A 16,073-nucleotide genomic window follows, 5' to 3' on the forward strand; every position below is an offset into this window, starting at 1 on the left:
TGCTGAATTGGAGCACAAGACTAATACTAGTAGTTAGGTATTTATGTAGGCGTCTTCATCCTGTTTAGAAAAGTGAATTAGTGTTATAAGTATGATAGAGCGTAAAAGAAATTGAGAAAAATTTGTTTTCCCTCTCGAAGGACTTGTAGTGAGTGTCTTCGTGATTTTAAGAGTGGTCTAACAACATATCAATTTCTAGGTGATTATATCCAGAGTCTGGTGGGTTTTTAGATTTTTAATAAAGAGAATTTATGTTAAGCTGCTAGACTAGTAGATACCTCAAACAATACCTTTAGTTTGCTATAAGCCTCAGACTTAGCTGAATGTTCAATGTTTTGAGGTTAAATCTGTTTTAAGGAGACAAAATTATTAGCTACCCAAACACACACTTGAAAACTTTGATTCTGTTTTCACGAATTCTGGACACAAACAAATAGGTTTGTACAACCGTTCTCTTCCTCTTCAGGAGTTAATTGCAGTTGTGTCAGTATCTTAAATTTTGGGGGGGGGGGGTTAGTTATATTTATGGGATATCTTCTTTATATTTTAGCTCTGAAAAAAAAAATGCATTTTTTGTGTTTATTCTTTAATAAATGAAATGTGTGAATGGTGATTTTTTTTTTTAGGGGAAGGGGCATCACTGTGGTACCTCTGACCCTGGGTTTAATAATAGTATTGACCCTCCCTCCCAGGAAACAGCCTGAGGAGAGGAACTGTATTCCAGGATAAGGACCTCCATCCCCATCACATTCAAGGTCAAGAAAATCTCCCTGGCAGCCCTGTGATGACGTTACTAACCTGCAGGAGTCGCTTGCTTCATTCTACTCTTCAGTCCCATTTGTTATTTTTTTTAAATCTTTTTTTATGTTGCATTTGCAATATTGTCACGGAGGTGAGCCACCTTTTCTTCTGTTGGGTTAGAGTGAGTACTTGCCTGTTGCTGCACCTATCCTTTTCAGGCTGAGGCAAAAGGATTTGAATGTGCTGGATGCTTAAACGGGCTAAAAGGGGAAATTTTGTGCACAAGGAATGCAGATATCAGAGAGGTAACTTCCTCACCCTGCCTGGAGTGAAAGGTGGCAGGGAGGGGGCAGTAAAGGAGGTAGGTGGCTTCCTACAACTGATAGACATCGAAGATGGCTTGGGGAAGGGGAGGGGGAAAAAAAGGGAGAGAGGAATAGGGGTGAGGTGGGAGAGAGTGCTCCTGAAATGGGCTTTGAGGCCACACGGAAGAGCTGGATTTGACAATGCAAATCATGCAGGAGCTGCAATTTTTATTTTTCTTTTCTGGGAATAATCCAAAGCCAGAGTGCCTGCTACCTTGTGTGGCTCTTGTACAGGAGGCTTCTTGCATTCTGTTTTTGGGTAAACGTGAGGTTGGGAGCTGTATGGCTAGCTGGGACTGTGTATAGAAACTGGCTGTGCTTGGGGCTGATATTTGGGCTGATTGATCAGAATTATAGTTTGTCTTCAGCTAAATTAATATGGGTTGGTTTTTTTTTTTTTTCCTTCCTTGCCTTTAATATGGGTTGGTTTTGTGTGGTTTTTTCCTTCCTTGCCTTTAACATAGTTCTAAGTGGAAAGAACACAAAGATGTAAGCTCTTCCCGTTGCTTTTATCAAAGCAATGAGAACTGTGGCTGCCCTGACTTCAATCCATGCACCCAGGTAAACATCTGGTTCTTCATCAGCCACACAAATCATGGACCATGGCAGAAATATCAAATCCAGCTTGGAGGACTGCTGACAATCTTTTCTGCCCCAGTATCAGAAACGATTGTAACCTATTTAATTGCTAAACTGGCAATACTTGTATCAGCTAGATGATCTTTTTCCTTTATCCATATGTGATCTTTGGTCTCTGGTAATGACTCTGCGTGAGTAGAATCCTTAAAAAAGAACAGATCAATGAAATTTTTTTTTTTGGCTGAACATCCATTGAGTTACATAAAGCTTTGTGCTTATGCTTCTGTAAAGAGAAAATAGGAAAATAGTCTCTAGTATCTGTACTGTGTATCTCTGTACCCTGACACTAGTCAAAAAGGGATTGAATAAGAGAGTGTGTGAAATAGATACATGTTTATATGTCATACTGTTAATTTATTTCTTGAGGGAGAGTTGAATAATATTTTAGTATTTAAACAGAAATTGTTTTGTTAGAGGGGAGAAAAGAACACGATAAAAAGCTTGTGGCATATTCAAGAGCAGTCTGTGTTTCAACACAGCCTGTGGAAACAATTTTGTATTTATCTTATGATGTCACTAGTAATGGACACAATTCTGTAATGCCATCCTCACTACAACTCCAGAACAGATGTTCTCAGCTCTGGACAACTGGTAATGTAAAACCAGGCCAATTTGTCTTTGTATTGTGGTTATAGGGAGCTTTGGGATCCTTCTCAAGAATACCACCTCCATCTGGTGGTCACATTTATAATCTGTGGCTCTGAGTAGCGTTCACAGAAGAAGAAATGATCATGGAGAGGAAAGGGGCTGGAAAGCCACAGAGAAGTGATGTGACTTGCCCAAGGGATCAGTGAACAGCATAAAGATGGAAATACAGAAAGAGCCCGAGATTTGGCATAATCCATTGAATCGCACCACTAAGGAAAGAAGCTTTCTAAAGGTTACCGAACCTTCAGAACAGGGAGCTTGTCTTGGTTGCCCAGACATAAACAAATTGTGACAATACTTTGTATGTGCTATGAAGTTCTTCTAATTTTGCTATGTTTTTGTGATCCCCGTGCCATGACTGGCATATGCTGAACAGTGCAGATCAGAATTCCTACTATTGCACCCTTCTGGAAAGAAGGATGTGGTTCTCCCTTGCTTTCTAACTTGCAAAACTTAGATTAAATGTCATCTTTTGGGGTTTTAAGTTGGATTTTTTTGTTGGGTTTGTGGGGTTTTTTTGGTTTGGGTTTTGGTTTTGATTGCTTTTGCTAATGTAAATATTCTCTTTTCTGTTAGTGTAATTTTGTGATAGACTAGAGAAGCATAGTCCTGGTACCCACAATACTCACTTCACTGTAATTTTATGATATCTATGTCATAGGATCTGGGATGCATTATAAAGAAAAAACACGTTAGAGCATAAAAGCATCAAGGAATGAGGATGGGAACAAAAAATCACACAGAACTGGAATTTATGTAAACATGAGAGCAGAATCCCATGCTGTGTGGAAAATGAAGAGCCTGCTGTGCAGCATTGGGGCAGCAGAAGGATGTGGCTAGGTCCAGGGTCCAGGCTCCATCATTGCTTTAGGCAAAGATAGTGTCTGCCCTTGCTAGAAATGCATGCAAGAAAGAGAAAAAGATGTCAGGGAATAAAGAGAAACCACAGGTAATTAGAGCAAAGGAGGAAAAAAATGAACAGGATTATCTTTGTCCATAAGACAGGGCCAGGCTGTACCATAAAAACATCCTGAATCTTGATGAAGTCACTGCAGTTTACTGGGGCAGTGAGATATTCTCCAGTCTGAGTAAAAGCGTGACAGCCCAAATTCTAATGCTCTGCAGAATGGCCTTGCAAATAATACCATATTAGTTTGATTACAGTAATATTTGATTGATTTGTCTCCAGAATCAATTTCCTGTGTTACACCTTCCTGCCTAGTTTCTACACATATCTGTAGCGCTGGATTGCAAATGTTCCTACTGAAAGGAACGTTTCTCTTTATTATTAATAAATAATAAAAATGATGATTATGATAATGATGTAATTCTGTTGTAGCATTTCTGAGGTTCTAAATACGGAATGATTTCTAAAACGACAGCGACGGCATTAGCAGAGGTTCCCCCTGTTCGTGGGAGGCAGCTGCGCGCCTCTGCTGCCCCCAGGCAGTGGGGGACACCTTTCCCTATAAGATGGCCTCCTGCAGCACGTCCCGGGGCACAAGGGCGGCTGCGTTGCTCGGCCGAAGCGAGCCAGGAGCGAAGCCGGGGAGGGGATATGGACCCCGCCCAGGGGTGGCCGCTGCGCCCGTTCCGTCCCGCCCCGTCCCCTTCCTCCCCCCTTCGCGGGGACGCGCTGCCGGCAGGCGGGGGCGGCTCGGCGGTGGGGGGGGTGGGGTCGGGCACCTGCTCTCCCATTGGGTGGATTTGGATCCGCAGCGCCATTGGTGGGAGCGAGAGAGAGCGTGCTACAGCCAATCAGAAAGCAGGCCGGGGCGCGCCGGGAAGCTATAAAAGAGGCCGGGCGTGGGGCGTAGCGACGCGTGTTTTACGTCAGTTTGGGTGGTGGCTACGGAAGAGCGTCAGGAGCGATGTCCGGCCGCGGGAAGCAGGGCGGGAAGGCGCGCGCCAAGGCCAAGTCGCGCTCGTCGCGGGCCGGGCTGCAGTTCCCCGTGGGCCGCGTGCACCGCCTGCTGCGCAAGGGCAACTACGCGGAGCGGGTGGGCGCCGGCGCCCCGGTGTACCTGGCGGCCGTGCTGGAGTACCTGACGGCCGAGATCCTGGAGCTGGCGGGCAACGCGGCCCGCGACAACAAGAAGACGCGCATCATCCCCCGGCACCTGCAGCTGGCCATCCGCAACGACGAGGAGCTCAACAAGCTGCTGGGCAAGGTGACCATCGCGCAGGGCGGGGTGCTGCCCAACATCCAGGCCGTGCTGCTGCCCAAGAAGACCGACAGCCACAAGGCGAAGAGCAAGTAAAAGTAAACCTGAGGAGTATTCGCACCTCAAAAGTAACCCAAAGGCTCTTTTTAGAGCCACCCACTTTCTCATAAAAGGAGCTGTAGATCCTAACAAAAAAAAAAATCGTAAAAACTGCCATTGTCTTTGCTGTTGAAAACAAGATAAGTATTTATTACAAATCTCTCTGAAACTAAATTAAAATTAATTTGAACTTTAACATTGCAAAATAATTGCTGGTAATTACATACTAAAAATAACAAGGTTTATTCCGTATAAAAGGAATTGCTGCGTTTTGATAGGGGTGAGAAGGACACAAAGTTGAAGGTAACTGCAAGAAGGCACCCAGACCCCCAGCAGGCCTCCTGCATCAGCTTAGCCCTATGCGAAGTTGAGGTAACTCAGTGATGTCTTTAAAAACAACCCTGCTTCCCTCTAAACAGTCTTTTGACCTACAGACTCATTTTTTAAATAACAATAAGCATTCAGAATTATTAATTTTTAATACAGTTTTCTCATGGCTTTGTCTGAGCTGTCGTGCCCATTTTCTGCCTGAAAACTGAATGGGTTTGAGAATAATTGGTAATCACTGGGCAGGCAATATGAGGTAAAAAAGACTGTTGTCATTTGTGATTCTACCATATGTAGTGCTGAACATTACCATAAAGATGTTGAAATAGAAACAGAAAATCAGTGGTTATTGGTCAATAAACACATTTTAATAATCATATGTTTGAAAACAAATTACTTGAATCATAACATTGTACAAAATTTTAGTGCCACTGACAGTTACAATAGCAAGAGGTAACGAGCAGTTTACAGGCCCTTGGCAAAACAAAGGGTTGTAGGCAATAATACAATTATCAGCAAATACTTGTTTTAATTGTCTATACGCTGAAAAAGAAAATGCATTTATTTTTAATTTGCTTAAGTGCAGTCTTATTAAAGTGCAGATGAAGACAGTCCCCCACATGCTAGCAGGCAGTCATTTTAGCATAACAGATACATCAGTGAGCTATGTTATATTTAATATGACTTCCAATGCAGGAATCATTCATTGGATAGCAAAAAAGTGTAATATTTCGCAATCTGCTGTGAAAGGGGAGCCCTAATTGATAACTTGAGCAAGTTTTATTGTGTAGAAGTATGGACAATCAGCTGCAGCAGTGTCTCCTTAGATAATGATGACTCAGATTTTCACCAATCAAACTGTATCACGATAAAAACGCTGCTGAATTATAAAATCATAGGCCACTGATTATATTTATTAACAAAAACTAGCCGTGTTAAGTTCACATGTCACCTAATTTATTGAGAAAATAAATATTTGTGTAGCAGAGCACTAGGGAACCATGTCTGTATTGTGCACACCGAGCAACACAGTACAAGCTGCTATGCTGTAAAAAGTCATCTCCTTCTGGGCCATAAACAGCCCTTCACGGGACTTTAATCTGCTTCTCGCCTTGTTGCATAATGCGCTAATTTAATTTATTTTAATTATTTTCAAAGGGGTAAAGGATTTTGGACAAAGCAGCTAATTTCTAATCCATATTCAGTGCTCAAGATGAGCCTGTGTTACTTCCTCCTCTTTGAAATCAATTTGCGATTAAAATATCGATTCAAATCCCGTTTTTTCAGTTCAGATTAAGAGAAGACCCTTTAAAGATTAAGAATTAATTACTGTGGAGATTTAGTTGCCCACGACGCGGATTTTATTTAGAAGGAAAAACAAAAGTTTCTGTCTCCCGAGGTCTGTCCAGGTCCAGGACTCGGGGTTTATCGCCTCTTTTTTAACTCACCCTTCGCCTCTTCGAAGGGAAACTTTGCCGAGGGGAACAACAGTCTTTCTTTTCCACGCCGCTGCGAACTCGGGGGGGGTCGGTGGCAGAAATTCTGATAAAAACAGGCTTTTTTGACTCCTAAGAAACACAAAATGAGCGGGGAGAAGGGACCTTTCTGCCGTGCAGCGGGGCGGGCGCTGCAACGCACCAATCACCGCGCGGCTCCTCTCTATAAATACGAGGCCGCTGACTTGCTCCAGGCCCAGTGGTTTCCCCTGATTCGTGGACGACGGCTGCCACTATGTCGGAGACCGCGCCTGTTGCCGCTCCCGCTGTCTCTGCTCCTGGGGCGAAAGCCGCCGCTAAAAAGCCGAAGAAAGCGGCGGGCGGCTCCAAAGCCCGCAAGCCCGCGGGCCCCAGCGTCACCGAGCTGATCACCAAGGCCGTGTCCGCCTCCAAGGAGCGCAAGGGGCTCTCCCTCGCCGCGCTCAAGAAGGCGCTGGCCGCCGGCGGCTACGATGTGGAGAAGAACAACAGCCGCATCAAGCTGGGGCTCAAGAGCCTCGTCAGCAAGGGCACCCTGGTGCAGACCAAGGGCACCGGCGCCTCCGGGTCGTTCAAGCTGAACAAGAAACCCGGTGAGACAAAGGAGAAAGCGACTAAGAAGAAGCCGGCAGCCAAGCCCAAGAAGCCGGCGGCCAAGAAGCCCGCCAGCGCCGCCAAGAAGCCCAAGAAAGCGGCGGCGGTGAAGAAGAGCCCCAAGAAAGCGAAGAAGCCGGCGGCCGCGGCGGCCAAGAAAGCGGCCAAGAGCCCCAAGAAAGCCGCCAAGGCAGGACGCCCCAAGAAGGCAGCGAAGAGCCCGGCCAAGGCAAAGGCTGTGAAGCCGAAAGCAGCCAAGCCCAAGGCGGCCAAGCCCAAAGCAGCGAAGGCGAAGAAGGCGGCGCCCAAAAAGAAGTAAAACGTCTGAGAAAAATTATAGAGTCTGCTCATTTAAATAAACCCAAAGGCTCTTTTAAGAGCCACCCACTTAATCTCAAAAAGAGCTGGAACACTATGATAATCGCAGCAGCAAAACCAAATCTTTTTTTTTTTTTTTAAAAAAAAGTTTTGGTAGGAATTTGTACCGAAATAAGCTTCACATTTTTGAAACGCGTATTCGGTACAGCTTGCGTGAGAAGACCCCGGCTTCTTTAAAGAGAAAGTGTTCCCCTACGTGCCGTTCGGAAGCTCTGCGATAACAGCGGCGCTTGCTCCGCCCCCTCTTAACTGACCGGCGCAGCCGCGGGCGGCAAGAGGCGGCGGCGGCGGCCCCGCGGCCCAGCGAGCGCCCCTTCGCTGCGGTACCGGGGGGAGTTTAAAAGTCCCGCGCTGGGCCGGGATTGGCCCCTTCCCCCCACCCAGCCGCGCCCCTCCTTCCCGCCAGGCCCCGCCCCGTAGGGCGGTGACCTCTCCCCCCGCCCCTCTCGGCGGCCGTTCCCTCTGCCGCCCCCAGCGCGGGGAGCGAGCATCGCTCGCTCGGTTCCGTACGGCACCGCATAGGCCCTCCTCCCCCTTCTCAGGGGCCCTGCGGCGGGCGGAAATGGATCACGGATGGGGAAACGTGCGTGCCGTGCTCCGGCTCTGCTTTTGCCCCCGCAGCGAAAGTCTGTCCGGCAGCGCAGCTGCTGCGGACGGAACTTCGCTTTCACACCGGCGCGGTGGGGCAGGAGGAACCATAGCCCAAAGCTCTGATAGTCCCAGCCACCTTGCACATCACTCACTGCCCCCAGGTTCGCGCCCATAAAAATAACAACTTTTTTTTTTTAAATTAAGAGAAAACCGATTTTTGCACAAGTTTGGGCATTGTTTTTTTCAACTGGAAAACTCTTCAATAAGGAAAAAAAATCTTTCCCTATTGCCTAATCGAATAGGGACAGCTACTTCAACTGGAAAAAGCAATCATGTTGCGGGGGGGGGGGGGAAGTAGACTGGAACGTACGGGAAAAAAAAAAGAAACCAAGCTACACTTACGCCTGGAAAAGTTGCTTTAGAAACAGCTTTCAAAATATTTATTAGTCACTGAAAGAGGCAGAAATATGATTTTTTTTTTAATTTAACCAGTATAGCACACAGAAAGCGAGTTCATAATAGAATCTAGGATTTTCTACCGGACTTATAAAGAGGAATTAAAACTCTTAATAAAAGGTGAGCCACCATCCCTCCGCAGTACTTCTGAGTTCTGAAAACAAGAGCTGGCAAAACACTAGGAAAAAGTTGCTGCTGCTGCTTAACCACATTCGAGACCAGAGGCAATAACGTGTACTCGTTTGGAAGTTTTAAACAACCAAGTATAACTATACGCTGAGTATAAGCTGCTAACAGAGCCCTCACCACTTCAAAATTAAGTAACAGTTCAGCTACCTAAAAAGGCAAGTACTCAACTTTCTAGTGACATGCAAATAAACAGGCTATTTACATACCTCCCAAGAAAAAAAAAAAAAAACAAACCAGTAATTCAGCCCTTCTACTTGAAAAAATTGGTGGCTCTTAAAAGAGCCTTTGGGTTAAAACTGACGGCCCGAGGCGCTCTACTTGGAGCTGGTGTACTTGGTGACAGCCTTGGTGCCCTCGGAGACGGCGTGCTTGGCCAGCTCGCCGGGCAGCAGGAGCCGCACGGCCGTCTGGATCTCCCGCGAGGTGATGGTGGAGCGCTTGTTGTAGTGCGCCAGGCGCGAGGCCTCGCCGGCGATGCGCTCGAAGATGTCGTTGACGAAGGAGTTCATGATGCCCATGGCTTTGGACGAGATGCCCGTGTCGGGGTGCACCTGCTTCAGCACCTTGTACACGTAGATCGAGTAGCTCTCCTTGCGGCTCTTCTTGCGCTTCTTGTCGCCCTTCTTCTGCGTCTTGGTCACCGCCTTCTTGGAGCCCTTCTTGGGCGCGGGGGCGGACTTGGCCGGCTCGGGCATAGCGAAAACTCCCCGGTTGCTCTGGAGCACCAGAATGCCCGATAATGCGATTACTCCTGTATTTATAGGGACCTTATGCAAATCTCTGGCCTCACCGATCAGCGTTTCTATTGGATAGCGGAGCCAGTGACGTCCATTCTCGTACGAACACCTTTGTAATTGGTCTTTTTTAAATGCCACCCTAGTATTGGTTAATAATGCGAATCCTATCGGCCAATCACAATCAGCTCCTTCAATCGCAGACTTCGGCAGCGAAGCTCGTCCTCTGCTCTCTGGCCTCGCCTCTCCCCCGGGGTCACCCGTCTCCTGCAGCTACCTGCTCCAGCGGATTCGTACCTACAAAGTGAAATTATCAGCAATTTCTCCAGGAAAAGAAGGGGAAAAAAGGGGGAGAAAAAGGGGGAGAAATTGCAAGGAGTTTTGTTACTCCTTCAAGAAATATACCTGCATAGTTCATGTAATAGCCTACATTTGTAACAGCCACAAGTTAAATGTCACAGGGAAAAAAATACAACCAGAAAAGATGCAGACGCTCTGGAATGTTAAAGGAGTAGCTGCTGCCCGTGCAATCACACACCATTCATGGTGTCACACACACACGCACACTTATTCTTGGGCACGCTTCCTGCTTCTTCAGGCTCGACCCTAGGTTTCCCGCAGCACAGTCTTGGGCATTGGATTTTATAAAAGAATTAATTTAATTGAAAGGTGCAGCAGCAGGATCAGCCCGGGCTGGGTGCCTCCAAAGAGGCGGACCCAGAGCAAAGAAATCCCGGGGCAATTCTACCCTTGGGTCCCACACACTCGCCTTTCACGCGCTGTCCACGCACTCTTTAGTCCAATGGTGATTTTTGGTCTGGGGTCTTCCTGCATCTAATTGGATTCTTCTCCTGTGTCCAGGCAGGCTCTTATCTTGTTGACTTGCAGTTTCCACAGTTTTTCCCGAAGGTTGGAGCCTCCTTATCATCTGGCTCACACTCCTTGTGCCCCTGCCCTTGCTGGTGGAACATGGAGAACTGAAGAGTCCCAGATTGGGAAAAACACTACCGAGACATCAGTGTGATATCAAAACACTTTCCCATGCTAAAAGACTAAACACAGCTCTGTACTAGCTGTGTACTAGGAAAATTACTGAGATAAATACCTCTGTCAGGCCTAAAGGCTTCAGCAAATCTACCCACTCTTGCTAAGTAAAGCTAAGCAAACAGCACAAATCACACCCTATTATAATCCTAAGTAATTTATTCTAATTAAAACATACTTACTTATGTTAAACAACTAATATCCCTCAACATGGAATACTAAGCTTTGTTACTTGTGTTTGAAATTAATTCATCTGGCCTGTAGAACATGGTTTGTTTTTCAGGACTTTAAACAAGATGGAAGTTCTGATTTAATTTGTAAGTTGAAAGAATGTGGACTTCTTTTGGGATGTAATAAATATTGGATGAATTTGAATTCAAAAGCAAGATATTCCTGGTAAATAAAAATTAGTTGTGGATTTAAAATTGAATTTTGAATTGATTGTGAATCATAAATTCTGTGTGTTTTCTTCTTAAGTTGACTTAATTGTTCAAGAAGAAAATGCAATTTTTTAATCAGTCTAACATGATTTAATGGTATTAAGAATCCTGATGTGGTTTTGTTGGTTTTTTTAAAAAAATATGTGATAGAGGAAGTGTTCTTTAAGATAATATTACCCTGTATGTTTAGAAAAGGGCTTATAATTTTTTTTTTAATTAAAATGCTCTGTGGCCACATTATAAATTACAATTACAAATTCATTCATTGGTAAATGAGAGTGCTATGATCCACTTTTAAAGGGATCAAATTAATTTGTAGTTGAATTAAGCTGGGACTAGATAACTTGGTATCATCATCCAGTGCTATAATGATGACATTTCCTTTTGGAAGCCTTAAGGGCCATTCAAAATCTTGACTTTCTTGGTGTCAGAGGAGATGGATGGCATGAGCCTAGAGAAGAAACCTATCTGGCTTAGGTAAATGCAGATTAAAGTGGATGAGACGGCTAAAATCAGAACAAAACTAAGTGCTCAAGGAGATTTATAAGGATAGTAGGAGAAATTCTGGTGGAAGCAATAAAAAGATCTGTCAGCTTACCAGGCTGGTTTTGCATCTGCTTTTTTTTTCTTTTTACTTTGCTGGGCAGAACTCTGAAGGCACAAAGATTTCCAGCCTACAGCCAAAATTGTGCTTTCTGAAGAAAGGGAATCAGGTGAGGAGAGTGTGGGACCCTTCCACTTCCCAGCGAGTAAGACTTGCTTACAAGTGCTTCTGCTGTGCTCAACACCCAAACTAGACAAAAGCAGCCACCCGTGTTGAGGAAAGCAGCTTAATTCTGCCTCAATGATGCTGCAGCTCTCTGGTTTAATGTCCACCTCCCCCAGCCCTGCTCTTTCTCATCAGGAAGAGGGATGAGGTGGATGCTCATCCATCTCCATTTGCTCTGCCTCCCCCGCAGCTGCTTTTAGCAGCTTGATCAGCTTGGAGAAAATCTAGTAAGGCCAAAGGGAGCTATATCTGCCTCTTCAAGAGAAGAAAAGTAGTTCTTGCTCCAAAGCTAGAAGAGAAGGCAGAGTGGCCCATCTCTGAACATTTAACTCCTCACATGTGCTGTGAACCTGATGACTTTCTTTTGGCATAAACATTACCTGGAAAAGCAGGTCACTGAGAACACCTCTGCCTGGTAATGGGAGTTCTGTCATGAACATCTGTGGAAATCCACAACCTGACATGCCACTCCAGAACAATGTTGTGTAGGATCTCCAGTTTTGTCTCCACAACAGCAGACAAAGGCCGTTGCTTTTGTTACACTGCTCTAAAACAGAAAATGTAGAATAACACAGGGCAATGTAGTCTAGATCCAGAAAGCAGACACATTAAAAACAAAACAAAACCCTCCAAACACAAAAATCAGATTCTACAACCCTCCTACTCCGTCCCCCCCTCCCCCCCAATTAATCCTGTTAAGTCTATTGATCAATTCCAACAAAAATGACATTTGATCCAGGTCTTGGAGATTCTCAGTTCTAACAAGTTTTGTAAAGACCAGCTATGGAGTAGAAAGACATTCAGGTTAGAGCCTCAATCGAGGAAAGGCAGCTACTGTGAACTGAACAGCCACCACTTGATTTTAGCCTTCCAGCTGAAAAAAATCTGTTAAAAACAAAACCAAAACCCAACACGAACAAACAAAAGCAGCAGCTGAGTAATAATTGAAGACCAGTCAGTCCTGGTGTAGTTTGGTTGTGCACGCTGCCCCTTCATGAACAGTGCTAAAGGCAAAATAACTGGGGAGAGGAGTAGGGAAAGGGTTAAGAGATGTTTAGGAAGGGAACTCAAGGTCTTGGGAAGAACTGGTTGTGGAAATCTTGTCAATGATGTCAGAAAAGCTGAGTTTATTGCACTGTTTAGACAGTCAGGATATATGGAAAAGTAATCTAGACATTCATGTTTCTCTCAACAGGCTGAAAAACCCACGTGCACTAAAAGAAGTCTCAGAACTTGTTAATGTCCAGTCACCCATCCCACTTCATTAACAATGGAGTTTCTAGTGACTGACCAAGGCTTTGGAGCATCCGAGAGAAAAAATCCTTCAGAGTCAGAAAACTTACGTCTGACAGAACAGAGAAAAGGCTTCAAGAACAGCTCCAGGACAACTCAGGAATAACAGAGCTTGAAGGAGTCACCAGCCTATTGCATCTTACCAAACAGCATATGAACTGTGAGAATCCCTTTTCCCCATTTGGTGTATCTCCTCCAGGTGAAGACATTGTGCTACCGGCTGTCAGTTTTCTCCTGCTCAGGTAACTGCTCCAGCTGGAAGTTTCTAGGAGCTAATAAAGGCAAAGCTGATATTAGCGTTTTGCCACTACAGCTCCAGGGTGAGATCTGCATAGCTTTTTCTGAAAAATACTCTTTCTGAATCTGAAATCTCAAGTCAGAAACTTAATTCTTTTGTGTCTGTGCTTATTGCCTAAATGGGCTTCAGGAATAAATCCAGAATTTACGAGTAGTATATTGGCTCTCATTATTCCTCCTACTGCAGCCTCTTCAGCCAGAAACGCTGGCGGACCACTTATCTGATGAGGGAAAGTCAGACACCCATGTATTATTTTGGGTTTACAGCATACACCATGCAAATGGCAAAAGCTCCTGAAAACCAAACCAACCACAAGCATTAACCAAAGCAAAAAGGCAGAGGCAAAAAGATGTTTAAGAGTAGTAGCATAAGTGTTGGGGTTTTAGATTTGTTTCTGAACATAATTTCATTTTAGTCTGGTGCATTCCTCTGTGGGGAATACAGACGAAGGAACCCATGAGATGTCCCAGCAAAATTTTTAGAACAACTAGACCATCAACAGAAAACATTTGGCACATAGCATTAGGGATTATTATAAATATATTGATGATAAGGCACAGCTGTGTGGCAGTTGTGCTTATTTTGGAAGATTTCTAAAATGTATGGTGCACCTTACAATCACTTTTGAGAAGTCTGATTTTAAGGTTATGGGTAGCTACTGTAGACCTTTTAAGTGTTGAGACTGAAATAATAAACGTAACTACATTATAGGCTGCATACCTTGCGATCTCTAGCTGCAAGTTTTCTAGCTTTGTAAATTGCTCAGTGTTGCTCTGATCTGAACACCTTGTAACTACTTAGAGAAACAGTAAATATATGGGTTACATTTTTACAGCCTAAAATAACTGCACTGACTAAGCCACAAGATGAAAGGATAAAGCAGGGGGAGAGTAAGTTGCCATCCATTTTCTGAAATAAGTGACATTTGGAAACTTGAGACTTCCAAAGATGATTACGATGAGATAACTGATTTAAATATTTTCTTCCCTCTGAGTGCAGATATAGACTAAAGTTTATAAAAGTATTATGGTTTATGTCCAAAAAGTAAAACTATGTGAAGAAAAAAAACCCCAGCAAAACACTTTGAGGTATTATGGATCAGGAAACAGCAAGACCATGAATAGGAACAAACGCATACCACATTATTAAAAACATCTGAAGCAATCTAGATGTTTTTCATAGGTACATTAACTAGATACCCAAATCACCTTCATCAACACCTAGGTACCATAAACAAAAAAAAAAGCCGCGTGATCGTGCAGTTAAGAGACCTGTGAAATACCGACTTAACCCTCTATTAAAAAAAGAGTCATCCCCACGGGAAAAAAATAAAAACAACACAGAAACCAACAAAGTGGATTAATAACGGTACTCAGCAATCACTCTAAAACAGTGGAACTACTCGAGCACAGACCACCACGCTCACCCGTGTCACCCCCCCCAGCCCCTGCCCGGCCCTTTGTTGGAGCGCAGCGAAATGGCGGCGGCGGAGCGCGGGCGGGGCAGGGCGGCACCGCGCGGGCGGGAAGCGGCGCTCCAGGCCCCGCCGTCCCCATTGGCTGGATTTTGCTGCAGACCCCACGGCCGGCGGGGCCCGGCTCCCCCCCCTCCCCCCCAACCGGCACCGGCCGCCGCAAGGACGGGACCGGGCAACCGGGACGCGCGCGGCGGGAAGGAGGGTGTCCCCCTCCCGGGGATTTGCTCCCGCGGCGCCCAGGCCGAGCCGGAGGCGGCGCCGGCTGCCTCCCGGGGCAGGGGCCGCGGCCGGAGCCGTGCCGCCCTTGCCCGCCCGCTGTCGGAGGCGATGTCGCGAACGTCCCTGCCCGCAGGGGGAAGGGCGCGGAGAAGAGCCCGCCCTTGCCCTGCCCCGTCGCAGTCCCCAACCAGGTCGGACCGCCGGCAATATCTGGCGACGCTGGCAGCCGTTCCCGCCACACGCTGCTTGGGTCGAGCGAGGCGAGACCATGTCTGGCAGAGGCAAGGGCGGGAAGGGGCTCGGCAAGGGGGGCGCCAAGCGCCACCGCAAGGTGCTGCGCGACAACATCCAGGGCATCACCAAGCCGGCCATCCGCCGCCTGGCTCGGCGCGGCGGCGTGAAGCGCATCTCGGGGCTCATCTACGAGGAGACGCGCGGCGTGCTGAAGGTCTTCCTGGAGAACGTGATCCGCGACGCCGTCACCTACACCGAGCACGCCAAGAGGAAGACGGTCACGGCTATGGACGTGGTCTACGCCCTCAAGCGCCAGGGACGCACCCTCTACGGCTTCGGCGGCTAAACTCGATTCCTGGGAATAGGTTACGCTTTTACAACACAAAGGCTCTTTTCAGAGCCACCCACCCTTTCAAGAGAAGAGCTGTGATTCTCGCTAACCCTTATGTCGTGTTCCTTTCGTCGCGAGAGAGCTCGGGGCGGGGGGCAGTGGGGGTGTTGAGCTTTCGCTGTCTCTACTCGTAGCCCCCCCCCGCTCTCTGCCGTCCTCCCCCACCTCTAGCAGCCTCGAGCAACCGGCAGAGTTTGAAAGCGGTGACAGGCAATGTCCCGCTTGCACTCTCCGGCAAGAATACTGGGGGGAACGGGTGTAGCGCTGGGGGCTCCCTGGGCTCGAGAGAAAAAACACGTTGGCTCTGAAAGACTAGTACGTCCTTTGTCCTACCCACGCTCCCCCATTTTCCCCCTCACCCGCCACGCCCCTCCCGGGCCTCCTTCGAAGCGGGAACGGGACGTGAGGGACCGGCAGGCAAGAACACCCAGGATGCCGGGGACAAGCGATGGAGTGAGACAGACAGGCTGCCCCGCCACCGGCTGCACCGCAGCAGCCTGCAATGGG

The 16,073-nt window shown here is 46.6% G+C and overlaps 4 protein-coding genes across 4 annotated transcripts; 3 read left to right on the forward strand and 1 right to left on the reverse strand.

Moving 5' to 3' along the window:
• Positions 1-4,231: 4,231 nt before the first annotated feature.
• On the forward strand, positions 4,232-4,800 carry LOC129214518 (histone H2A). Its single transcript, XM_054846304.1, has one exon. The coding sequence runs from the start codon at positions 4,265-4,267 to the stop codon at positions 4,652-4,654; it is 390 nt and encodes a 129-aa protein (XP_054702279.1). The 5' UTR covers positions 4,232-4,264; the 3' UTR covers positions 4,655-4,800.
• Positions 4,801-6,693: 1,893 nt separating this feature from the next.
• On the forward strand, positions 6,694-7,433 carry LOC129214514 (histone H1). Its single transcript, XM_054846293.1, has one exon. It carries the CDS (start codon positions 6,716-6,718, stop codon positions 7,370-7,372), a length of 657 nt encoding a protein of 218 aa, XP_054702268.1. The 5' UTR covers positions 6,694-6,715; the 3' UTR covers positions 7,373-7,433.
• Positions 7,434-8,435: 1,002 nt separating this feature from the next.
• On the reverse strand, positions 8,436-9,636 carry LOC129214522 (histone H2B 1/2/3/4/6). Its single transcript, XM_054846319.1, has one exon. The coding sequence runs from the start codon at positions 9,360-9,362 to the stop codon at positions 8,982-8,984; it is 381 nt and encodes a 126-aa protein (XP_054702294.1). The 5' UTR covers positions 9,363-9,636; the 3' UTR covers positions 8,436-8,981.
• Positions 9,637-15,178: 5,542 nt separating this feature from the next.
• LOC129215332 (histone H4) lies at positions 15,179-15,559 on the forward strand. Its single transcript, XM_054848170.1, has one exon. It carries the CDS (start codon positions 15,210-15,212, stop codon positions 15,519-15,521), a length of 312 nt encoding a protein of 103 aa, XP_054704145.1. The 5' UTR covers positions 15,179-15,209; the 3' UTR covers positions 15,522-15,559.
• Positions 15,560-16,073: the final 514 nt, after the last annotated feature.

Source organism: Grus americana, chromosome 1, assembly GCF_028858705.1.
Source record: "Grus americana isolate bGruAme1 chromosome 1, bGruAme1.mat, whole genome shotgun sequence".
Lineage (NCBI taxonomy): Eukaryota > Metazoa > Chordata > Aves > Gruiformes > Gruidae > Grus > Grus americana.